Source organism: Chelonia mydas, chromosome 23 (genome assembly GCF_015237465.2).
Source record: "Chelonia mydas isolate rCheMyd1 chromosome 23, rCheMyd1.pri.v2, whole genome shotgun sequence".
Taxonomy (NCBI): Eukaryota; Metazoa; Chordata; order Testudines; family Cheloniidae; genus Chelonia; species Chelonia mydas.
Window position 1 is genome coordinate 16,412,506 of NC_051263.2, and position 24,435 is coordinate 16,436,940.

General features: G+C 60.8%; 5 protein-coding genes across 11 annotated transcripts in view; 3 read left to right on the top strand and 2 right to left on the bottom strand.

Moving 5' to 3' along the window:
* Nucleotides 1–24,435, top strand: part of LOC119564877 (immunoglobulin superfamily member 1-like) — a 967,916-nt gene that overhangs the window by 718,315 nt on the left and 225,166 nt on the right. The gene's annotated exons all lie outside the window — the stretch shown is intronic.
* Nucleotides 1–24,435, bottom strand: part of LOC119564866 (immunoglobulin superfamily member 1) — a 999,687-nt gene that overhangs the window by 507,081 nt on the left and 468,171 nt on the right. The window lies entirely within an intron of this gene.
* LOC119564865 (immunoglobulin superfamily member 1) overlaps nt 1–24,435 on the bottom strand; it is a 798,058-nt gene that overhangs the window by 364,331 nt on the left and 409,292 nt on the right. The window lies entirely within an intron of this gene.
* ODAD1 (outer dynein arm docking complex subunit 1) lies at nt 982–14,837 on the top strand. Of its 2 annotated transcripts, XM_043534655.1 has the most exons (16): nt 982–1,040; nt 3,255–3,463; nt 4,107–4,185; nt 5,428–5,527; nt 6,511–6,700; nt 9,493–9,615; nt 9,918–10,031; nt 10,576–10,643; nt 11,164–11,351; nt 11,494–11,628; nt 11,862–11,944; nt 12,373–12,541; nt 12,860–13,023; nt 13,465–13,568; nt 13,780–13,858; nt 13,965–14,837. In XM_043534655.1, the coding sequence occupies exons 3-16, from the start codon at nt 4,119–4,121 to the stop codon at nt 13,998–14,000; spliced, it is 1,620 nt and encodes a 539-aa protein (XP_043390590.1). In that variant the 5' UTR covers nt 982–1,040; nt 3,255–3,463; nt 4,107–4,118; the 3' UTR covers nt 14,001–14,837. The 2 variants fall into 2 exon arrangements, with proteins under 2 accessions (XP_043390590.1, XP_037744200.1); XM_037888272.2 differs by lacking the exon at nt 982–1,040 and having other exon boundaries at nt 3,260–3,463; nt 4,104–4,185.
* On the top strand, nt 17,985–23,954 carry MYADM (myeloid associated differentiation marker). Its single transcript, XM_037888303.2, has 2 exons — nt 17,985–18,229; nt 21,601–23,954. The coding sequence occupies exon 2, from the start codon at nt 21,612–21,614 to the stop codon at nt 22,515–22,517; it is 906 nt and encodes a 301-aa protein (XP_037744231.1). The 5' UTR covers nt 17,985–18,229; nt 21,601–21,611; the 3' UTR covers nt 22,518–23,954.

The window sequence follows — 24,435 nt, forward strand, 5'->3', positions numbered from 1 at the left end:
GCACCCTGCTTCCCTGTGCACCCCACCTGCCCAATGCACCTGGCTCCCCCAGCTATGCACCCCACCCGCTCAATACACCTGCCCCCAGCTATGTACGTGCCTCAATGCACACTGCCCCAATGCACCCAGCACCCCAGCTGTGCACCCCGCTCCCCAAAAATAACAAGGAGTCCGGTGGCACCTTAAAGCCCAAATAAATCTGTTAGTCCTTAAGATGCCACTGGACTCCTCGTTTTTGTGGATACAGACTAACACAGCTACCCCTTGATACCCACTCCCCAATGCACTCAGCCCCCCAGCTGTGTATGTCCCCTCCCCCAATGCACCCAACTCCCCCAGCTATGCACGTGCCACAATGCACCCAGCCCCCCAAGCTGTGCATTTGCTTCCCTATGCCCCTGGCCTCCTACCCGTGCGCCTGCCCCCCCCCCATCCGTGCACCCTGCTTCACACGGCATCCAGCACTCCAGCTGTGCACCCCACTCCTCTATGCACCCGCCCCCCTCAGCTATGCACGTGCCCCATGCATCCACGGCCCCCGAGCTGTGCACCCCACTGCTCTATGCACCCGCCCCCCTCAGCTATGCACATGCCCCATGCATCCACGGCCCCCCAGCTGTGCACCCCACTCCTCTATGCACCCCACCCCCAATACACCATCCCCCCAGCTATGCACGTGCCCCATGCGTCCAGGGCGCCAGCTGTGCACGAGCCCCAATGCTCCCAATCGCAGCCCTCCATCCACTTCCCAGGCCCAGCACACCGCTCCCGTCCCGACTCCCGCCACAGACCAGGGAGGGAGGAACCGCGCATGCGCGGGGCGCCAGCTGGAGGACGGGGGCAGCCGAGAGGGGCGGGGTTTGCGCGCTCGGCGAGGCCTCGGTGGAGGGTGGGGGGAGGAAGGAGGGAGCTGTTGGGACAGCGCATGCGCAATATCGGCCCATCTTGCTCAGGGTGGTGATTTAGGAGTCTGGGGGTGGGAGTGACGCCAGGCTCCGCCCCCTGAACTAGCCACGCCCCTGGCCTCGCCTGGCCTCCTGGTGAGGCACCCCATCACCCCCACGGCAGGCTTTGGGGCCTTGGCGTGACTTGGCGGGGCCTTGGTGTGAGCTGCCAGGGCCTTGGCGTGACGGGGCTTTCGTGTGAGCTGCCGGGGCCTTGGCGTGACGGGGCCTTGGTGTGAGCTGACGGGGCCTTGGCGTGACAGGGCCTTGGTGTGAGCTGCCGGGGCCTTGGCATGACGGGGCCTTGGTGTGACCTGACGGGGCCTTGGCATGATGGGGCTTTCATGTAAGCTGCCAGGGCCTTGGTGTGAGCTGCCGGGGCCTTGGCGTGACGGGGCCTTGGTGTGACCTGACGGGGCCTTGGCGTGACAGGGCCTTGGTGTGAGCTGCCGGGGCCTTGGCATGACGGGGCCTTGGTGTGACCTGACGGGGCCTTGGCATGATGGGGCTTTCATGTAAGCTGCCAGGGCCTTGGTGTGAGCTGCTGGGGCCTTGGCGTGACGGGGCCTTGGTGTGAGCTGCCGGGGCCTTGGCATGATGGGGCTTTCGTGTGAGCTGCCGGGGCCTTGGCATGACAGGGCTTTCGTGTGAGCTGCCAGGGCCTTGTGTGAGCTGCCGGGGCCTTGGCATGACGGGGCTTTCATGTGAGCTGCCGGGGCCTTGGCGTGATGGGGCCTTGGTGTGAGCTGCCGGGGCCTTGGCATGATGGGGCCTTGGTGTGACCTGACGGGGCCTTGGCATGATGGGGCTTTCGTGTGAGCTGCCGGGGCCTTGGCGTGACGGGGCCCTGGTGTGAGCTGCCGGGGCCTTGGCATGATGGGGCCCTGGTGTGAGCTGCCTGGGCCTTGGCATGACGGGGTCCTGGTGTGAGCTGCCGGGGCCTTGGCGTGATGGGGCCTTGGTGTGAGCTGCCAGGGCCTTGGTGTGACGGGGCCTTCATGTGAGCTGCCCGTGCCTTGGCATGACGGGGCCTTGGCGTGATGGGGCCTTGGTGTGAGCTGCCGGGGCCTTTGCATGATGGGGCCTTGGCGTGACCTGACGGGGCCTTGGCGTGCCGGGGCCTTGGCGTGACCTGACGGGGCCTTGGCATGACGGGGCCTTGGCGTGACCTGACAATGCCTTGGTGTGATGGGGCCTTGGTGTGAGCTGCCAGGGCCTTGGCATGACGGAGCCTTGGCGTGACCTGTCGGGGCCTTGGCATGACGGGGCCTTGGCATGACCTGATGGGGCCACTGGGGCCTTGGCATGACCTGCTGGGGTCTTAGTGTGATTGGACGGGACTTTGGTGTGACCAGCTGGAACCTTGGTGTGACCAGCTGGGGACTTGGTGTGACTGGACGGGGCCTTGGCATGATGGCATGACCTGCCGGGTCCTTGGTGTGACAGGACTGGGGAGTGATGTGGCCTTGGTGTGATCTGTCAGGACCGTGGTGTAGTGGGGCCATGGCGTGACTTGATGGGGCCATCGCGTGACATGATGGGGCCTTGGCTTGCCATGGCCTGCTGTAGCTGGGGTGTAGTGGGAGCTTCTGGGGCCATGGTCAGATGGGACGGTGTCTTGGTGTAACCTGATGTGTCTTTGGGGTAATTGGGCCTTGGCGTGACCTGATAGTGTGTTGGCATGACAGGAGGGGGCAAACATGGGACAGAGTCTTAGCGTGGCCTGAGGGCGCCGAGGTGAAATGAAACAACCCCGAGAAGCAATGGCGCTCCCTGTGGTCATGACAGAGCAGCCATCCCATCGGGACACAGAACCGCTGGGGAAGGGCGCAGTGTCAAGTGTCCTCCCTCACCCGTGGCCCCAGCTCTGCTGTCCCTTGGCTCCTCCCCCACATCCTGGCATCCCCCACCCCAGCAGGACCCCACCCCAACCTGCCATCCCTGGTACAGGCACCTGGGCGCTCCCTGGCTTGGAAATAAATACCTCCTGAGTCCCTGTTTATCCATCCATCACACCCCTCTAACCACTAGGTCCCACTCCCCTCCCAGAGCGGGGATAGAACCCAGGAGTCCTGGCTCCCAGCCCTCCGTCCCCCCCTGCAGTGTAGACATTCTGCATGCCTGGGGGCGGGAGGGATGGGGGTGTGTTTGTGGTTGGAGTGGGGTGGGGTGGGGAGGGGGGAGAGGGGATGGGTGTGGGGTGGAGTGGGGGAAAGGGAGGTGGGGGGTTGGTGGGGGGAATAAAGAGGATTTTCCAGCATGGCTCTCCTGTTCCCCCTAATCTGAGACGCCCTCCTTTTCTCCCCCCAGGGCTCTGTCCTCTCCCCTCATTGGCTGAGGTATTTCTGCTTCCTGGAGACGGTTGCTAACAACTCAGGCGGTGCAGGGTGGTGGGGATCGGGATGCTGGCAGGCGAGGAGAGGCCAGGCGTGATCCCCGCACCTCCCTGTGCCTGGCACGGGCTGCGCTCCCCCCGAGCCCACTGACCATCCCCCCCGGACTGGCTGCCGGAGAGTGAGGTAAATCCCTGCACCCGAGGGTGGGGAGTACTGGGGCTAGGAAGGAAATTGGATCCCAGATCTCCCCCCACCCTGAACCTTCCCCCCAAACTCTCCCCTGAGCCTCCAAACCTTCTCCCCAACTCACCACCGACCCCTGAACTTTCCCCCTAAACTCTCCCCTGAGCCCCCCGAACCTTCCCCCAAAACTCGCCCTGACCACCTGAACCTGCCCCCAGCCACAGAACAAACCACCTGATCCTTTGCTCCCAAATGACCGCCTCCCAAACTCCACAGCCCCCTGAACCTTCCCCCCCCAGTCCCACCCCACCAACTCCTTAAACCCTCCTAGCCCCTATGCACCAACCCCATGCCTTCTCCAGCCCCTCCAAAGCATGAGGTGGGAGATGGGGGCGGCGTTAGCCTCGGCTCGCGACGCCCCACCCCAGAATCAGCCACATGCCTGACAGCGCCCCCAGAGCCTCAGGAGGTTACCCTCTCTCCTGATGCCCCAGTGCTGGGCTGGGCACCCCCGGCGTGCCCCCAATGTCCAGCCGCACCCCCTGCACCCCCGTCTCTCTCTGGGCCGTGGCAGCCGGGATCCAGTTAAAAGCCCTCTCTCTCTCTCCTCACTGTTCTTTCTTGGCCACCTGTCGGCGAGGAGGAGGAGGAGAAGATGCCACTGCACCGATCCGCCTCAAGTACCCGCTCGGAGGGCAGCGACCTGGACCTGGAGGGCATCGGTAATGGCTCTGCCCCAGAGCTTTGTGGGAAGTCTACGGGTTGGCATCTCCTGGTTGCCAGCAGACAGAATGGGAGCTACCCCACGTGGCCCCGCCCCCTGTACTCTGCCGCCCAGTGCCCATGTGTGGCCCCACCTCCTGTGCTCTGCCCCCACAGTGGTTCCTGCACGGCCCCTTCTCCGTGCTCTGCCCCCTGGTACCCACCCCACCCCCGCCCCATGCACTCTGCATGGCCCTACCCCCAGCATGGCCCCATGCCCAATACTGCTGTGTGGCCCCACCCCCTGTTCTCTGGCTCCAGTGCCCTGCAGCATGGTCCCCCCCCACCCCCCAAAGCCTGTTGTTCCAGTGCCACATGGGGCTCCCTACTCATGACCCTACCACTCTGGTGCCCTCCCTGTTTTCTCTCCCTGCCCCACATCTCTGTCCGATCCCTGCCCCGTGCCCTCGGTCCCAGGAGCTGGTGATAACAATACCCTGGGCCTCCCAGCACTACCCCATCAGCCCAGCCAGGGCAAGGGGTTCCCCCCCACGCTGGGGGACGTGTCCTCCCTGCCAGGATGCCAGAGGCTGTGGGGAAGGCATGTGGGAGGGGGGCAGCAGGGCTGGTGGCCAGAGGACCAATCCTGCCTCTGGGGATGGGGGCAGCACCTCACTTAGCCAGATCACTGCACTTAACGGACTTTGGATTGACCCCAGGGGGCTGAGATCAGAACCTGGCCCTGCCCCCATTGCAAACAGGAGTGACTCCAGATTGACCCCAGAGGGCTGAGATCAGAACCTGGCTCTGTCCCCATTGCGGTCAGGAGTGACTCTGGATTGGCCCCGAGGGGGGTTGGGGCTGAGATCAGAACCCGGCCCTGCCCTCTGCCTTTAGCCCCTCTGATCCCCAGATATCCCACCCCCAACTCTGTCCTGGCCCGGGGCATTGTCCCATGGCTGGGATGACGCCAACGCTTCACTCCAAGATGTGGAACCTTGGAAGTGGGACCTTGGTATGATAAGGGGTCTTGGCGTGATGGGATGGGGTATTGACGTGACAGGGTGAGGCCATGGCAGACCTTGGCATGACATGATGGGGCCTTGGCGTGACGGGGCATGGCCTTGGTGTGATGTCACGGGGCCTTGGCGTGACAAGACAAAGAATCTTGGCCTCAGATGACAAAGGCCTCAGACTCGTCTGCTGCCTTCTCTAACTATTCCCTTTCCCCCTTTTCTGACCCCCCCATCTCACGCCCCCAGCTGAGAGTGAGCTGGCCAAGCTGCAGCGCCAGTTCCGGCTGCTAGCAGGCGACCGCCATGCCTACACCCTGCAGTCCCAGGAGACCATCCGCAAGCAGCTGTAGGTATCCCCCTGCGGTCCCTGGGGCCAGGGTCACCGGGCTAGGGCAGGAGACCCGAGAATGATCCCTGGGGCCCAGGTCACCAAGCTGGGGCAGGAAACCTGGGAATTATCCCTGAGAGCAGGGTCACCGGGCTGTGGGGAGGGGCCTGGGAATGATCCCTGGGGGTGGGATCACTAGGTTAGGGGGAGGGACCCAGGAAAGATCCCAGGGGTTGGGGTCACTAGGCTGGGGGGCAGGTTCAACACACAAACCTATACAACGCAACGAACACTCCCCTCACACTGTAACACAGACTGACACACTCCCCTCTGCACACTGATGCGTTATTGATGTAACACTCAGCCCCCTAACAACCCACGTGGACCTAGCAACACTCCCCACCACCACACACACACACACTAGGCTGAGTCACTGCCCTCTGCCTCCCCATTCCCTCCATGCTCACACTCGCTCGAACGAGATCAAACACACGAGTCCCACACTGGATCACACACAGTGGATCACACAGATGCATACAGTCAGACAAGCTCACACTAGATCACACTCGCACACTTGAACACCCACACTCTCACATTAGATCAAACCATAGCTTACACACAAACCAGGTGACCCAGACTCACCTGCCCACAAGATCCCATGTTAGATCTCACTTGCACACAACACTGTGCAGACACCAGATCACACAAGATCCCGCCAACACATGACGGATCACCATAGATCACACATGAGATCTCTCTGACACCCACCAGATCACGCACACACCATCTCCCACCTGATCCTGCACACTGACACCCACCAGATCACACACACAATCACACACACTAGCTCCACACCCTCCAGTAGCTCCAGCCCCTGCCGCCTCCGCTTACCCTCCACCCTGCGCCATGGGGCCCCACCACTGCCACCATCCGGCGCTGCCCACCACCCGGCGCCTCTCCCTGCCCCCCATCTCTGCTGGACACCCTGGTGTCTCCGGCAGGGCCGACCTGCAACGGCTAGAGAAGGAGCGGGAGGGGCTGCTGCGGGAGCTGCGGGTGGCGGAGGGCCGTGCCAACAGGCAGCGGGAGCAGGAGAAGGCTGGCAGCCTGCGTGCCCTGCTGCGACACCAGGACCAGGTGGAGGAGCAGGCGGCCACGGAGAGGAGGACGGTGGCCCAGCTAGACCATGAGGTACCATTGGGCTGGAGGGTGGTGTAGTGGTTAGAGCAGAGGGGCTGAGAGCCAGGACTCCAGGGTTCTCTCCCTGGCTCTGGAAGGGGAGTGGGATCTAATGGTTAGAGCAGGGGGGCTGGGAATCAGGACACCTGGGTTCTCTCCTGGCTCGGGGATGGGAGTGGGGCTGCGGCAATCAGACTGTGTCCCTGGCAGGGCTCCCCCTTCTCCTGTTCCCTGGTGAGTGGACAGGATAGGGTGGGGTTGGAGGGGAGGCTTGGTGTGGCTCTTCCTCTATCCCACAATGCTATGTGGAGAATTACCCACAAGGCCTTGAACGATTTCAGAAAGGGGAACTAAACATAAATGAGGAGGTTAGTGAAACAGAAATTAAAAGGTACAGTGCCAAAAATAAAATCCCTGCAAGCTGCATGGAAACTTTTTAAAGACACCATAATAGAGGCTCAACTTAAATGTATACCCCAAGTTAAAAAGCATAGTAAGAGATCCAAAAAAGAGCCACCGTGGTTAAACAACAGAATAAAAGAAGCAGTGAGAGGCAAAAAGGCATCCGTTAAAAAGTGGAAGATAAATCCTAATGAGTAAAATAGAAAAGAGCATAAACTCTGGCAAATGAAGTGTAAAAATATAATTAGAAAAACCAAAAAAGAATTTGAAGAACAGCTAGCCAAAGACTCCAAAAGTAATAGCAAATTTTTTTTAAAATACATCAGACGCAGAAAGCCTGCTAAACAACCAGTGGGGCCACTGGACGATTGAGATGCTAAAGGAGCACTCAAAAACGATAAGGCCATTTCAGAGAAACTAACTTAATTCTTTGCATTGGTCTTCACTCTTGAGGATGTGAGGGAGATTCCCAAACCCGAGCCATTCTTTTTGGGTGACAGATCTGAGTAACTGTCCCAAATTGAGGTGTCATTAGAGGAGGTTTTGGAACAAATTGATAAACTAAACAGTAATGAGTCACCAGGACCAGATGGTATTCACCCAAGAGTTCTGAAGGAACTCAGATATGAAATTGCAGGACTACTAACTGTCATCTGTTACCTACCATTTAAATCAGCTTCTGTACCAAATGACTGGAGGACAGCTAATGTGACACCAATTTTTAAAAAGGGCTCCCGAGGTGACCCTGGCAATTACAGGCCAGTAAGCCTGACTTCAATACCGGGCAAACTGGTTGAAACTATTGTAAAGAACAAAATTGTGAGACACATAGATGAAAATAGTCAACATGGTTTTTGTAAAGGGAAATCATGCCTCACCAATCTACTAGAATTCTTTGAGGGGGTCAACAAACATGTGGACAAGGGGGATCCGGTGGCGATAGTGTTCTTAGATTTTCAGAAAGCCTTCGACAAGCTCCCTCACCAAAGGCTCTTAAGCAAAATAAGCAGTCATGGGATAAGAGGGAAGATTCTGTCATGGATTGGTAATTGGTTAAAAGATAGGAAACAAAGGGTAGGAATAAATGGTCAATTTTCAGAATGGAGAGAGGTAAATAGTGGTGTCCCCCAGGGGTCTGTACTGGGCCCAGTCCTATTTAACATATTCATAAACGATCTGGAAAAAGGGGTAAACAGTGAGGTGGCAAAATTTGCAGATGATACAAAACTACTCAAGATAGTTAAGTCCCAGGCAGACTGCGAAGAGCTACAAAAGGATCTCACAAAACTGGGTGACTGGGCAACAAAATGGCAGATGAAATTTAATGTTGATCAATGCAAAGTAATGCACTTTGGAAACCATAATCCTAATTATATATATACAATGATGGGGTCTAAATTAGCTGTTACCGCTCAAGAAAGAGATCTTGGAGTCATTGTGGAGAGTTCTCTGAGATCATCCACTGAGTGCGCAGCGGCAGTCAAAGAAGCGAACAGAATGTTGGGAATCATCGAGAAAGGGGTAGATGATAAGACAGAAAATCTCATATCGCCTCTATATAAATCCATGGTACGCCCACACCTTGAATACTGCGTGCAGATGTGGTTGCCCCATCTCAAAAAAGATAGATTGGAATTGGAAAAGGTTCAGAAAAGGGCAATAAAAATGATGAGGGGTATAGAACGGCTTCCGTATGAGGAGAGTTTAATAAAACGGGGACTTTTCAGCTTGGAAAAGAGGCGACTAAGGGGGAATATGATAGAGGTCTATAAATCATGAGTGGTATAAAGTAAAGAAGGAAGTGTTATTTACTCCTTCTCATAATACAAAAACAAGGGGGCACCAAATGAAATTAATAGGTAGCAGGTTTAAAACAAACACAAGAAAGTATTTTTTCACGCAACACACTGTCAACCTCTGGAACTCCTTGCCAGAGGGTGTTGTGAAGGCCAATACTATAACGGGGTTCAAAAGGGAGCTAGATAGATTCATGGAGGATAGATGCATCAATGGCTATTAGCCAGGATGGACAGGAATGGTGTCCCTAGCCTCTGTTTGCCAGAAGCTGGGATTGGGTGACAGGGCATAGATCACTTGATGATAACCTGTCTCTTCATTCCCTTTGGGGCACCTGGCACTGGCCACTGTCAGAGAACAGGATACTGGGCTTGATGGACCTTTGATCTGACCCAGTATGGCCATTCTTATGATGCTACAGTGCATCCCAGCATGCTCTGGGACAGAGCCTGGGGGATCAGGCTAAGAGGCCCCCCTTCCTCTCTCCATCCCAAAGGGCACTGCTGGGCATCACCCAGAAACTCTTGGGGGTGCTATGGGGCACCCCAGGCGGTGAGACCGTGGGACTTGGGCTGTGGTTCCTAACGGTGTGTCCCCACTGGCAGATTCGGAGCTGGGAGAAGCGGCTGGCGGGGCTGGCGAAGCAGGTGGGCAGCGCAGGAGTCAGCCAGCGGCACAAGGCCCAGGGCCAGAGGAGGGTGCGCACCCTGGAGAACCAGTTGGACAAGGTGAGGGGGGGTAGGGCTGTCACTGCCAGAGTGGAGCCTAGTGGTTAGAGCAGGGGGCTGGGAGCCAGGACGCTTGGGTTCTCTCTCGGGGAGGGGAGTGGGGGCTAGTGGTTAGAGTGGAGGGTAGGGGGGGACGGGAGCCACGACGCCTGGGTTCTCTCCTGGCTCGGGGAGGGGACTAGGGTGTCTTTGCCGGCCCTAGGGAGCGAGGCTGTGTTCCATGTTGGGCGGCTCCGCCAGGTGTCTGGGCCCTCAGGGGGGGCTAATGCCAGCATCCCCGCTTCTTGTCCCCCGCGTGTCAGGCATCAGCCCGGTTCAACTCCCAGCTGGCGCTGAACGCCGGCCTGCGCGAGGAGCTGGAGACCCTGCGTATCGAACGTGGGCGCTTCGAACACCTCTACCGCAGGCTGGAGAGGGTGAGAGCTCAGCCAGGGAGCCAGGACGTCTGGGTTCTCTCCCCGGCTTAGGGGTGGGGAGTGGGGTCTAATGGTTAGAGCCGGTGGTGGTGGCTGTTAACCCCGTCTTTCCCTTCATGGTTCGAGCTGCACGGACTCCCTGCACCAGGCCTGTCACATGGTGACCAGGGATCCATCAGGCCCCATCAAGCCCAGCATGGGAAACTGAGGCACCAATGGGCACCACTGGGAGGAGCACACAGAGTTTGGCCCCACCCACCAGTAGGGCTGGTGATGCACATAAAATGAAGAATTGTGGTTGGCTGATGCTGGCCCCAGTGGGAAGTAGGCATGGAATGGAGGGATCTAACTGGCCAACAAAGGTCTTGTTAAGAAATTGGTGTGGGATGGAGAGGTCTGATTGGCCAGTGAAAGTCCTGCTGTGACACAGGGCCAGAACGGAGGGATTTGATTGGCTGACAGAGATCCCACTGTGACACAGGGCCAGAACGGAGGGAACTGATTGGCTGCCAGAAGCCCATGACCTTCTCCCCTTGATTCCCAGGAGCTGCAGGAGACACGGAAAGCCATTGGAGCCGTGATTGACTCTTCCTCCTCGGCCTTTGATGCTAGGTAGGGCCCCAGGGCACCCCCTGCTGGCCCAGCGGTGCCCCCTGCTGGCCCTGGCGCCTCCTGCTGGACACCTGGTGCCAAGGAGACCCACAGCAATCCCTCGTGTCCCCAGGATGCCCCTCTGCTGGCCCCACAACTTCACCCCCCACCTGCTGCCCCGTGCACTCAGGATCGGCCATCCCATCCGCACACATGTCATGAGCCTGTCTGATCTTGCCCCAGGGTACTGTCCCCTCCAGCAGCAGCCAAGGGCTAGACGGGCTGCAGAGACTGAGCCCCCCTGCACCCTCCATGGGGCCCCGGAAAGGGCAGGGTTGGCCGGGGTCTTGGTATCTCCTACTGTATAGAGTGGGGGAGCCGGGACCCCTGGGTTCTCTCCCTGGCTCTGGGAGGGGAATGGGATCTAGTGGTTAGAGGGAGGGTGGGGTTTGGGAGCCAGGATGCCTGGGTTCTGTCCAGGGCTTTGCAGGCTGTCTGTGGGCAGGGTACCTACTTCTATTGCTCCCCTCCCCTCCTGCAGGGACGAGGCCCAGACCAAGCTGGGGCAGCTGCGGGAGAAGGCGGAGAAGGACCTGGCCCAGTATGGGGCCGAGATGAAGGAGCTGCAGCGGGTTCTGGACCACGACCGGCGCTTACGTCACTTCCTGGACATCAAGGTGCAGGAGCGGACGTTCACCCAGGAGGCGCTGGAGGCCAAGCGCAAGAGAGGTACTAGCCAGGACGCCTGGGTTTTCTCCTGGCTCTGGGAGGGGAATGGGGTCTAGTGGTTAGAACAGGGGGGCTGGGAGCCAGGACGCCTAGGTTTGGTGGTTGAGGGGCGCTGACCGTGTCCGGTTTACTCCCCGTTCAGAGCAAGAGGAGGCCGAGGGGAAACACCGGGACCCCAGGGAGGAGCTGCTGGAATCCTATGAAACCGCCTTTAAGGAGATTCAACAGCTGACAGGGGAGGACGACCTGGATGTGCTGGTGGAGAAATTCATAGCAGGTGAGGGGCACCAGGGGACGCTCCGTGGACACAGGGCCTTTCCCCTGCAGGGGGCGCTGGCTCTGATCCAGCCCCAGGGCGGGGGGCTCTCTCTCCAGTCCGAGGGCTGGGGTCTGTTAGGCTGGCTCTGGTGGAAATGGAGGGGTGTGTCGGGGGAGATGCCTTTCTGGTCGGGAGGGAGGGTCTATGGAGTTTCTTCAGCCAGGGGCTCTGACACTCCTTCCCCCTCCCAGTTGAGGACCGGAATTTCGCCCAGTTCAACTACGTCAACGAGCAGAACAACGAGCTGGAGCGACTGGGGGAGCGAATCACCCAGGTGAGGGGGGCCTGCCCCCAACGATGGCTCTGCCCCCCGCAGACAGTCCTGCCCCCAACACCCTCCAGGGCTCTGCCCCCTATAGACAGCCCTGCCACCCACTCTCCCCCATCATAGGCACTATCCCCCATTGCCCACAAGCATCCTGCTCCCCCAGAAAGCCCTGCATCCTGCCAACTCCTCCCCAGGGCCCTCTGCACCATGGACTGTCCTGCCCACCACTCCCCCCCATAGTGGCGCTGCCCCCCATAGACAGCCTTGCTCACTCTGTCCCCCGTGGCTCTGCCCCCTGGGGCCCTGTCCCCAATAGACAGCCCTGCTGCCTTCCATGGTGGTGCCAAATTGCACCCCCCCCCGGAGGGCCATGCCTGGCACTGCATCCCCTCCCCGCTCCCGTGCCCTCCCTGTACCCTTCTGCTGCCTCCCAGGTGCGCCGGGAGATCCAGGAGGCGCAGGCCCAGGAGCAGCAGGAGCAGCAGGAGCAGTGGGCGCAGACCCGGGCACTGGAGATGCAGCAGGAGGCTGTCGTGCAGGAGGCCCAGGAGCTGCTGAGCAAAGAGAAGGTGGTCAGGAAAACCCTGGAACAGCTCAAAGAGGGTACGGAGCCGGGGAGGGGGGTGGGGTTTGGGGTCCCGGGACCCCCATCGCCTCTGTAAGCCACGGGTAGAACCCACGAGTCCTGGATCCCAGCCCCCTGCTCTAACCACTAGACCCAAATCCCCTCCCAGGGCTGGGGAGAGAACCCAGGAGCCCTGACTCCCAGCCCCCGCTGCTCTAACGCACCAGCTACCCCTCCCTGAGCCAGGGGTAGAATCCAGGAGTCCTGGCTCCCAACCCCCGCTCTAACCAACCAGCTCCCCCTCCCTAAGCTATGGGTAGAACCCAGGCATCTCGGTTGTCTGTCTGTCCTGGCAGGGATCAGGTCACTGTTCAGGAAGCTGGACTGTCAGTGCTCGGAGCTGGATTTGGCGCTGGGGGGCTCGGCTGTGGTGCAGGACAGGAACATCTCCGTGTTCCTGGGTCTCCTGGAGCAGCGGGCCCACGAGCTGTTGGCCATGCGCTCCTACCTGGCCTCCAAGGTATGGGCAGCTGGGATGGGGGGAGGCGGGGTTCTGCACAGGGGTGTGCTGGGGGACAGGACGTTGTGGATGGGGTGAAGCTGGGGTGGGATCTGTACTGGCAACAGTGGTGGGGGATGGGATGGTGGCATGGGGGGGGCAGGGAGGGGGGAGTTGGGGAATGGGATGGGGAAACCGGGGGCAGGGGATTTGTGCTGGTGGAGGGATCGTGGGGGTGGGATGGGACAGAGGGGGCAGGTCTGTGTCAGGTGGGAGGAAGTGTGGAGGTTGGTGCTCGGGGGATCCGTCCCAGGTGGGAGGGAGCAGGGAGTGGGATGGGGTGGGGGTACGTGTGCTGGAGCAGGGATCGGGGGATGGGATGGTCCGAGGGGGTTGTGGGGGGGCAGGAAGTGAGCCCCCCCACCCCCAGACCATCCCCCAACCTTTTCCCCCTCCCCCCAGAATTACGATCTGCCCTACCACCCCGAAGAGACGGCTCGACTGCTCCTGGGGCAGATGGTGGGTTATGCCCCCAAAGCGTACCCCCTGCGGCCCCCCACTGCTGGGTAAGCACCATGCCCCCAACCCCCTACAGCCATGGGATTGGGGGTGGGGGTTCCCACCCACAGCACATATGGTCTAGAAAGACCTCACCCAGGAGAGGGATGGGGTAGAGCTGGGGGGCTGGGAGCCAGGACTCCTGGGTTCTATCTTCCGCAGGAGGCAGTGGGGTTCACACATACTTAGCCCCCTCATTCTCTTTCTCTCCCCCTGCAGGGAGGAATATGAAGCTGGGAGTGAGGAAGAGGAACGACCCCTCACCCACAGTGAACTGAGAGACCGCATCCTCCGGGAGGTGAGTGGGGCCTAGTGGTTAGAGCAGGGGGGCTGGGCGCCATGACTCCTGGGTTCCCCCCCCAGGTTTCTTCCTGAAACAAGCTATCTCGTTTGCCTCCCCACAGGTGCTGAGCAAGGAGGAGACACCGTCGCACAAGTAGACCCAGTACACGGAGCCGGGGGGGCTGCGGGCGGCTGGGGGGGCCCGGCACCCCATGGAGGCCTGAGGCCGGGGCTGGGGTCGGAGCTGGGTCTCCTGTGACAAATAGCATCCCGGTCAGACTCCTGTAGTGTGTGCTGCTTCCCCCCACCCCATGGTCCCCTCTTTCTCTGCCTTTCCCCCCATCCCTGTCCCCACTCGGCGCTGTCCTGGAGCTGGATTCCACCTCTGCCCTCTTCCAGTTGAATGCACCCCGCCACCATCGTCCCCTCTGCCTTCCCAGGCTGCCTGTCCCCCTAGATCTGGGGGAGCCGTGGGGGGAACCCCCAATACTGATGCCCACAGCAGGTCAAGCTGCCCCCCTTTCCATCTGCTGAAGTGGCCGGTTCCTTTGGCCTGACAGCAGGGAGTGGGTTTGTGTGTGTGGGGGGGGGTTGCAAAGTGAGACACTCCCACTGTCCCCCCAAAACCACACCCCCACTCTGGGAATCTTGTCTAATCTTCAGGTCTCTCCCGCCAATCAATCATGGATGGAAGCTCGTTAATTTCAGACTCTGAAATTGATGTGCTCCAGATGCCCGATACCCCCCCCCCCCCTGCACACCATGTCCCCCCACATACCACAGCCAGATGGTCCCCAAGGAGCATGCCCAGATGTGGAGCGAGGATGCCCCCTCCCGGTGAGATGGAAATTTCTCTCCCCCCCCCCTCCCCCGAACCAGGAGAGGGCAGACCCCCAACCCCAAAGTGGAGGATGCTGCATGGGAATCAGTGGCGGGATTGTATCAGTGGAGGGATGGAATCAGCAATAAACCCCACAAGGTTGTATTGTGTGAAACAGTGCTGCCCCCTGCCGGGCGTTTGTGTGAGCTCCCCCCGCCCTGGGATGTGGCCCCTCTGGGGTGGGGTGCGGGGGCTGGTTATCCGCGGACCCCTCGCCCGGCGCTGGGATGCGGCCCCTCTGGGGTGGGGTGCGGGGGCTGGGTATATGGGGACCCCTGGCTTGATGTCCCCTAGCACTGCACTGGGGCCAGCGCTGATGGCCAGAGCAGAGCACCCCCTATGGAGCCCCTGCCCCGCTCCCTGCCGCCCAGAATCTCCCAGAGCCAGTTAGCGAACCCAGGAGTCCTGGCTCGCTGTCCCTGCTGTAACCAAGGGGCTGAGGGGAGGGGGCCCCAGGAGAGCCGCTGAAAGGTGTTGGCTGCTTCTTGCAATGCCGGCTCTGGCCACAGGAGGCAGCTCTGCCCCAGTAATGGGGCAGGTCCTGACAAGAGGGGAAAGGCCCCATGTCTCGTTTTCTGCCAGCCCCCACAGGGGAGAGGCCCTCAACCCCATTCCCTGCCCCGCCACTTCCAGGGAGCTTTGGGCCCGGGCTGGGGGGTGAATGAACCTTCTGTTCCCTGCTGCCACCAAGGAAAGGGGAAGTGGAACCAGCGGCTGCCTTGTGGAGGGAGCGTGGGGGGTGGGGCGGATTGGCGAGTGGGGGGGAAGAGGGGCTGGGAATTTTCTTTTCAGGGGGGCTCCTCCTGGCTTGCAGCGCTAAAGGGCAGCTCAGAGCGCTCTGTTGGTTCCCAGGCTCCTCCTGCTCTAACCCACTCCCCTCCCAGAGCCGGGGAGAGAACCCAGGAGTCCCGGCTCCTAGCCCCCCCCTGCTCTAACCACTAGACCCCGCCCCCCTCCCAGAGCCTGGGAGAGAACCCAGGAGTCCTGGCTCCCAGCCCCCCCTGCTCTAACCACTAGACCCTGCCCCCCTCCCAGAGCCCGGGAGAGAACCCAGGAGTCCTGGCTCCCAGCCCCCCCTGCTCTAACCACTAGACCCTGCCCCCCTCCCAGAGCCCGGGAGAGAACCCATGAGTCCTGGCTCCTAGCCCCCCCCCTGCTCTAACCACTAGACCCTGCCCCCCTCCCAGAGCCCGGGAGAGAACCCAGGAGTCCTGGCTCCCGGCCCTCCCCCCCGGCTCTAACCATTAGACCCTGCCCCCTCTGCCGCGCTGGCAGGGGGAGGGGCCCTCTAGGGGTCAGGACGGGTGTTATCAAACTGTGGGTCTCGACCCCGTTGTCATGGGGTCGCCAGGGCTGGCGTTAGGTGCTGTAATTGTGGTTGTCAGAAGCGGGTCGGGGTGCGAGGACGTGTGAGAACCCCTGTGTCAGGTGATGGACGTTGGGGGCGGCACTAGGGTTGTCTGGGCAACCAAATATTGAGATCCGGGAGGGGCGGGGCCTCCTGTGGGACATCCCTGCATTGGGGGAGGGGCGCTGCTGTCCCCCCTGCCCCGCCCGCTGGTGGCAGAAGCTGAGCCAGATGTGGAGTGCAGCTGTGCGCAGCGGGGAGCCCCCCCCTCCCGTCACCATGGGAACAAAAAACAGTCCCCCCAAACACAGCTCCAGCCTGTGGGGCACTGCTGCGGGGAAGCTCGCAGCGCCGGAGTCCCGGCTTGGGCACTGCTGGGGGGACTGATGCAGAAGTGATGTGACACTTACCGCAAAGACAGGAAACACCTTTGTTCTCTGAGCAACGCCACAGCAACCTTCCGGCAGGCCCCGGCCCTGCACCGCACCCTCCCTGGCTCGCTCCCTTTCCCCCTCTCTGCCCCAGATCTGCCCCCGGGGCCCATCCACCCTGATATTGGTATCCTGCCCCTCGGATCTGCCCTGGGGCCCATCCACCCTGCTGTCCTGCCCCTCGGATCTGCCCCGGGGCCCATGCACCCCGCTGTCCTGCCCCTCGGATCCGCCCCGGGGCCCATGCACCCCGCTGTCCTGCCCCTCGGATCTGCCCCGGGGCCCATCCACCCCAGTGTCCTGCCCCTCGGATCCACCCCTGGGGCCCATCCACCCCGCTGTCCTGCCCCTCGGATCCGCCCCGGGGCCCATCCACCTCAGTGTCCTGCCCCTCGGATCCGCCCCGGGGCCCATGCACCCCGCTGTCCTGCCCCTCGGATCTGCCCCGGGGCCCATCCACCCTGGTATTGGTATCCTGCCCCTCGGATCCGCCCCGGGGCCCATGCACCCCGCTGTCCTGCCCCTCGGATCTGCCCCGGGGCCCATCCACCTCAGTGTCCTGCCCCTCGGATCCACCCCTGGGGCCCATCCACCCCAGTGTCCTGCCCCTCGGATTCGCGCCGGGGCCCATCCACCCCGGTGTCCTGCCCTGCCCCTCGGATCCACCAACGGGGCCCATCCACCCCTGTATCCTGCCCTTCCCCTCGGATCCGCCCCTGTATCCTGCCCCCTCCCAGAGCACCCGCCACACACATCCCGTTAGGGTGAATCTCCCCCATCCCTCTCAGACCCTTCTGAAATGGTTGATGTTTCTGGGTGGGATAGGGTGTGTGCGGGGGAGGGGTTGGTGCAGAGCTCTGGGGTGCATGGGGAGGGGGTGCATGTGGGGGGCGCTGGGGGTGGGGAGCTCTCAGGTATGGGGGGCTCTGTGTATGGGGTGTGGGGAGCTCTGGGGTGCATGGGGACCGGGGTGCATGTGGGGGCGCTGGGGGTTGGGAGCTCTGGGCTATGGGGCTCTGTGTGCATGGGGGGCTTGGGAGCTCTGGGGCATGGGGGGTGGTGTACATGGGGGGTTGGGAGCTCTGGAGTATGATGGGGGGCTGTGGGAGCTCTGGGGGATGGGGGGCTGTGTACATTGGGGGTGGGGAGCTCTGGGGGATGGGGGGCTGTGTGCATGGGGGGGTGGGAGCTCTGGGGTGCATGAGGACCGGGGTGCATGTGGGGGCGCTGGGGGTTGGGAGCTCTGGGCTATGGGGCTCTGTGTGCATGGGGGGGTGGGATCTCTGGGGTATGGGGGTGTGTACGTGGGGGGGTGGGAGCTCTGGAGTGTGATGGGGGGCTGTGGGAGCTCTGGGGCACCGGGGGCTGTGTGTATGGTGGGGAGCTCTGGGGTGTGTCTGCCGGGGCGAGGGGAGACGGGGGAACATGGGGGGGACACGGGCAGGGGGTTATGTCCCTAGTCCAGGCAGTCCATGCCCGGGGGTCCCGTCTCTGCCTGTGGGGTGGGGCGGGGACACACACGCTGCCCCACCCTCCCCGGGGTGGCACGTGGCCGCCGCTGTCCCGGCTGGGCTGGGCGGGGTGTCTGCCCCCGCCCTGAGCGGAGAGTCCCCCCCTTTCCCCGCCCAGCCCAGCGCTTCAAAATTTCCGCAGCTAGCGCGCAGCGGAGGAACCAGCGCCCCAGATCCGCTCCAGCCCCCCAGCCGCCTCTCCGGGCCCCCCAGCGAGGTAAATACCCTGCTCCATGCGTCCCCCCCCCCGCCCCCCAGCTTCCTACACATCGCGCCTAGAGCGTAATGGAAACGTGTCTGGGGGACTCCCCAGCTCTGGGAGCGGGGTGTGTGGGGGGGTCACACTCGGTGTGGGGCTTGGATCGGAACCGAGGAGTTATTTTGGGGGGGTGGTGGTGAGCGGAACTTTTTGGGGGTCCAGCACAAGGTGGAGTTTGGGAGTATCACCGTTTTGGGGAGGCTGTGGGGAGGATGAGGGGTGTGTGGCTTGGGAGAATTTCTGGGGGCTGGGTCAGAAAGTGAGGGGTTTAGTGGGGGGTGAGTGGAGTACGGGGGGGGGCTGCAGTGGGTGGGATGACCCTGTTCTCTGGTGGATTGAAGGGGCCGGATGTGATTTGAGGGTGGGGGGATTTGGTCCCTCCGTGGGGGGTTGCCACACCCTGTGGATGGCAGTTTATTCCAGGCAGCTCAGGGTCCAGCCACACCCTGTCTGCACTGAAATTTGGGGGCGGGGACTGTCAAACTTGGCGTGCAGGATTTGTGGGGCTACCCCTCTGTCCCCTCCAAAAAACCCCACCACAGAACACTGTCCCCATGCCTCTTAACATATCCCCCCCATAGCGATTTTGGCCCATCACTGGGGTAAATATTTTGCCGGGGGGGTTACCCCATTAAAAGGAGGGAGCTGTAGAATCTCAGCCCCCCGGAAGAGGGAATTGTGGGGGGAATGACTGTGACCCCATATATTTCATCCCCTGACCTCCCGGCCCCTTGAGTGACATGGGCGGGGTGGGGGGGTCACGGCTGGGGGAAGGAGTTTACCAGGCAGTGTCTGTCTGTCGCACTGGCAGGTGGGCCCTGCAGGGGCTGGTGGGGCGTGTCCGTCTGTCCCGCTGCCCCCTACAGGGAGGGCTCAGAGCTGCCCCTGCTCAGGTGGGGTGGAGGTTGCACAACATGGCAATGCAGGAGCCCCTCCAGGCGGGGCTGAGAGAAGTGTGGGCTAGTGGTTAGAGTGGGTGGGGCCCTGGCACCAGCAGGGTTGTATAGAAAGCTGAGACCTGGATTTCCCGCGGCTGAGCAGGGCCAGTGCCCAGGGAGGCGTAAATCGAAATGTTGGCGAAGGGGCGGGGGGTGGCTTTTGTCCGGGCTGGTGGCACTCTGGGGACCCGCTGCCCTGGGCCAGCGCCGGGTGCCCGTAGGGCGCTCGGTGCAGGAAGGCGTGGGGTCGTGAGCCCCGCTTCCCAGCTGGGGAAACAGAGACACGGAGCGGGGTAGTGGCTCGCCCCAGGTAGCCCAGCAAAGCAGTAACAGAGCCAGGGAACGGATCCAGGAGTCCTGGCGCCCAGCCCCTGCTCTGACCCCTAGACCCCACTGCCTGCACAGGGGCAGGACAGAACCCAGGCATCCTGGAGCTCTCGCCCTTCCAGGCCTGCACCCAAGGCCCTGAAATGACGTGAGGTGGAAAATAACATGCCGGGGTTGGGTTTTCTCTAGGCCTTATAAGGGCAGCGGCTGCAGGCTGCCCCCCGCCCCCTCAGTCACCCCCCCTCACTGCCCTTCCCCCCTCCCTTTGTCCCTCCTCTCTGGCCCCCAGCCCAGCACTATCCGAGAGACCAAGGGAGCAGCTCTGAGACAGACAAGCACTGGTCTAGTGGGTTGGTTGGTTGGTTGCGGGGGCGGGGGGCGGGGCTGGGAGCCAGGACTCCTGGGTTCCATGGTCAGGGAGGAGCAGGACTCCCAGCCCAGTTGCCTAGTTTCTTCCCAGGCAGAGCAGGATCTAGTGTCTGGCCCCCAGCATTGTGGGCAGGGCCGGGGCGGGGTGAGTCTCCCGCCTGCCAGGCACCCGCACAGCGGATCTATGCTAGGGAGGGACCGAGAGGAAATGACAGGGCACCGTTAACTGCCTTCACCATCACTCCAGCTGTCAGTGTCTAATGAACTTGACTGACTGATTCGTTCTCCCAGCCCCTCCTCTCCTCGGAGGTGGGGAAACTGAGGCAGGCAGAGGGGACGGAGTGGTGCAGAGGGTGCACAGTGTGTCAGGGGTAGAACCCGGGAGTCCTGGCTCCCAGCGCTCCCCCCTACCCCACTCTAACCACTAGACCCTCCCCCCCTACCATCGGCTGGGCCCACTGCTCCACTGTGGGGGGACCCCAGGACTGGGGTATGGGAACAGGTCTCCCTCCCAGCGTCCGGCTCTCAGTTCCTCCCTGCTCCCCCGTCATAAACCATGTGGGGCCCATTAACCCCCCCCCCAGTTCAATCTGAAGGTTCCTGGCCTGCTCCAGGGACTGAGAGGTGGGAGGGGCTGTAACCCTTTCACCCCCGCATCCAAGCAAGCGTGGGGGGGCAGTGGGTGGAAGCTGGGGGGGAGGAAGTGCGGGCAGCACTGGGTGGCAGCGGGGCATATTGGGGAGCAGCTGTCTGACCGCTTGGTTTTGGGGGAGGGGACCTAAGTGTATCCCCCCCGCCCCCCCCCCCCGCTTCCCTGCTCCCTGACAGGATATTTCTAGGCCTGGCTGAGCCGTTCCAGCTGTTGGAGTTGGGGGCTGGGGGCGTCGGCTCCCAGGACCCGGGCGGGGCCGGAGCGGGGGGCGGCGTCGGCTCCCAGGACTGGTGGCGGGGGATCTTTCCTTCTGTGAATTTGCCCTATGCCTGGCAGTGCCCCTGGGGTGGCTTGGACCCATCCCCCTCTCTGCCACGCAGCCTCAGGGGGCCCCCATCACGCACCCATCTTCCTGTCCCAGCCCAGAGCCCTCCGTCACTCCTTCGTTCGGCCGCTCTCTTCCTCCATCTCCCTTTCTCCTCCCCACCCGATTCATGGTACAGAGATGCACACTCCCACCTCCCCGTGCTCTCACCACTAGACCCACTCCCCGCTCAGAGCCAGGGAGGGAGCCCAGGAGTTCTGGCCCCCAGCCCCCTCTCCTCAAGTTTTTCAGCCTGGCACTCCCCACAGGGCACTTGGGTCACGAACCCCAGGGTCAGCTCAGCCGGGCCCTGCCGGCGACTGGGGATGGGGCGTCCGCCTCGGACCAGAGGCACAGAAACGGCCCCCCTATTTCGTGTGTGTGTGTCTGTTCCTGCTGCCCCCTGCTGGAGCGGCTGGGCTCTGCGTGTGTCTGACGCCCCCTGCTGCGGAGACAGGCCCTGGGGGGTGGGGGTGGGTGTGTCCCTGCTGCCCCCTGCTGGAGCGGCTGGGCTCTGCGTGTGTCTGATGCCCCCGGCTGCGGAGACAGGCCCTGGGGGGTGGGGGTGGGTGTGTCCCTGCTGCCCCCTGCTGGAGTGGATGGAGATTGCCCAGCTCTGTGCATATGCCGGATTCCCGTAACACGCCCTGACTCTCTCCCCCCATCTCCTCCTCCCCAGGTGACCCCGCCATGCCGATCCAGCGCACCAAGTCCGTGGGCAACACGCAGGCCCTGACCTCCCAGGTGGGCATTGTCCGCCTGCTGGAGGCGCTCTTCGCCTGCGTCACCTTCAGCCTGGTGGTGCACGAGGGGGGCTGGCACGACCGTAACGGAGACTGGTGCATGTTCTGCTGGTGCTTCTGCTTCGCCGTGACGCTGCTGGTGCTGGTGGTGGAGTTCGTGGGGCTCCAGCACCGCATGCCCGTCTCCTGGAAGAACTTCCCCATCACCTTCGCCATGTACGCCACCCTCATGTGCCTCTCGGCCTCCGTCATCTACCCGGTCACCCACATCCAGAACAGCCGCGCCACTGGCAAAACCAAGGACTACCGCATCGCTGCCACCGTCTTCTCCTGCCTCACCTGCCTGGCCTACTCGGTGGAGGTGACCATGACCCGGGCCAAGCCGGGTGAGGTGACGGGCTACATGGCCACCGTGCCCGGGCTGCTGAAGGTGGTGGAGACCTTCGTGGCCTGCATCATCTTTGTCTTCATCAGCGAGCCGGTCTCCTACGACCGCCATGAGGCGCTGAAGTGGTGCCTGGCCGTCTACTGCATCTGCTTCATCCTCTCGCTGGTGGTCATTGTGCTGTGCATTGGGGAGTGCACCGGCTGGCTGCCCTGTGCCTTCAACAAGTTCCTAAGTGGGTACACGCTGCTGGCCGTGCTCATGTACGCCACGGCCACCGTCATCTGGCCCATCTACAGCTTCGACCGCAAGCAGGGCGGTGAGCCGCGCCGGCCCTCCTTCTGCCAGAACCGCGGCTTCTGCTACTGGGATAAGTGGGTGGCCATTGCTGTGCTGACGGCCATCAACCTGCTGGTCTACCTGGCCGACCTGGTGTACTCCGCCCGGCTCATCTTCATCCAGGCCTAGTCGCCGGGGGCTGCTGGACCGGCTGAGTGCTGGGGACAAGGGCTGGTCTCCCACCGGGTTCTCTGGATTTCATCCGTCTGTTTTGCCCCCTCATTCATTTATTTATTCTTTTCTTTTCTTTCCTTTTTCTTTATCCTTTTTCTCTTTCATTTGTCTTTATCTTTCTTTCTTTTTTCTTTATCCTTCTCTCTTTGATTCTTTCTTTCTTTTTCTTTCTTTTGTGCTTTTCCTTTCTCATAATTATTCATTTTTTCTTTTTCTATTTCATTTACTGTCTTTATCTTTCCTTGATTCTTTTCCTTTATCCCTCTTATTCTTTCTTATTTCTTTGCTCTCTTTCTTTCATTTCCTCTCATTAATTCATTTATTCTTTCCTGTCATGTATTTATTTGTTTATTTTCTTTCTCTCTCTTTCGATCGTTCTCATTTATTCCTTCTTTTCTTGGAGCTCTCTCTCTCACTTTCTTTTCTTTCTCTTGGTCTTTTGTTCTTTTTCTCTCATTTATTTTCTCACTTTCATTCTTTTTCCTTCTTCTTTTCTCCCCCCTCTCCTCCTCTCCAGCATTCCCCGTCCTGGCATACCCACTCCCTTGTAATAAGTGTTATCCTTTTTGCCTTAGCCTGGCCCTCTAAGAAGCCCGTTGGCTCCCCTCCACAGTGGCTGGGGGGTGGGAGTGGGGGAGGAATCATGGGTAATCACCGGCCATTCTATGCCTTTTATCCAGCGGGAGCTGCAGCAGATGAAAGATCGGTGTCCTGACCAGCAGGGCCCAGTGGGCACCGGAGCCTTTAAACCCAGCACCTCCAATCCCAGCAGAAGTAGGGGGAGAAACAGTGGGGAGGGCGGGAAAGAGGTGACAACTCCCCTTTAATGGAAATATTTGTCTGGAGGTTAAAAATGCTTGCCTGCCAGAGTCTTAAAGGTAATGGGTGCACTCTGGCACCTTCCTAAGAAAAAGCCACCAGTGGTTAAACAGCACGCAGCCTTTAATGAAAATATTTGTCTGGAGGTCAGAAATTCTTGCCTGCTGGAGTCTTAAAGGTAAATCACCGAATCAGCCCTCTAGCTGGAAATTAAAAAAAAAACAAAAACAAAAAAAAACCCCATTTGCTTGGTTCTTGAATATTTATCCAGGGGTTTTAAATAGTCCTGCCGGCCATTATCTGAAAGGTGATGTTGCCGGATCTGTGCCTCACAGTGCTAGAATGTAGCTAGCTGCTTACATCGGTTCAGTCTCTCTCTTTGTATCATTCATCTGGGTTTTTTTATACATCTATTTTTTACACTGGTATAAAAGCAGACAAAAAGTATTATGGTCTTTGTTGCAAGTGTTTGTGTCACAATTGACCTAGCAAATTATGGGGCGGGGGGGGAGTTTATATACGTATAAATATATATAGAGAAAACGGGAAGTAACAATAAATGACTGAAAGGTACTTTGTGTTTGTCTGTCGTCTCTCCTGTTTAGAGCTTTGCTGATAAGGATAAGCTGGGGTTATCCTGACAAAATGGCTCGGGGGGCGGGGAATGGGGCATGGGGCCTTTCCCCTCAAGGGGGCGCTGGATCCCATCCAGCCCCAGGGCAGGGACTGGCTGGCTCAGGGGGGCGGGGAATGGGGCCCAGGGCCTTTCCCCTCTAGGGGGCGCCAGCTCCCATCCGGCCCCATGGCAGGGACTTGCTGGCTGAGGGGGTGGGCAATGGGGCCTTTTCCCTCTAGGGAGCGCTGGCTTTGATCCTGCCCAAGAATTGGGGGGCAGGCTGGCTGGTGGGGTGAACACAGAAGAGGGGGCATGTGGGGCAGCCCCCCGTCAGTGAAAGGCTTGTTTCTCTGCTGAGGCTGAGGCTGGGCGTGGGGACGGGACGGGCATCCGGCCCAGTGGAAATTCCAGCTCAGAGCTCCGTTTCCTCTGTGGGGA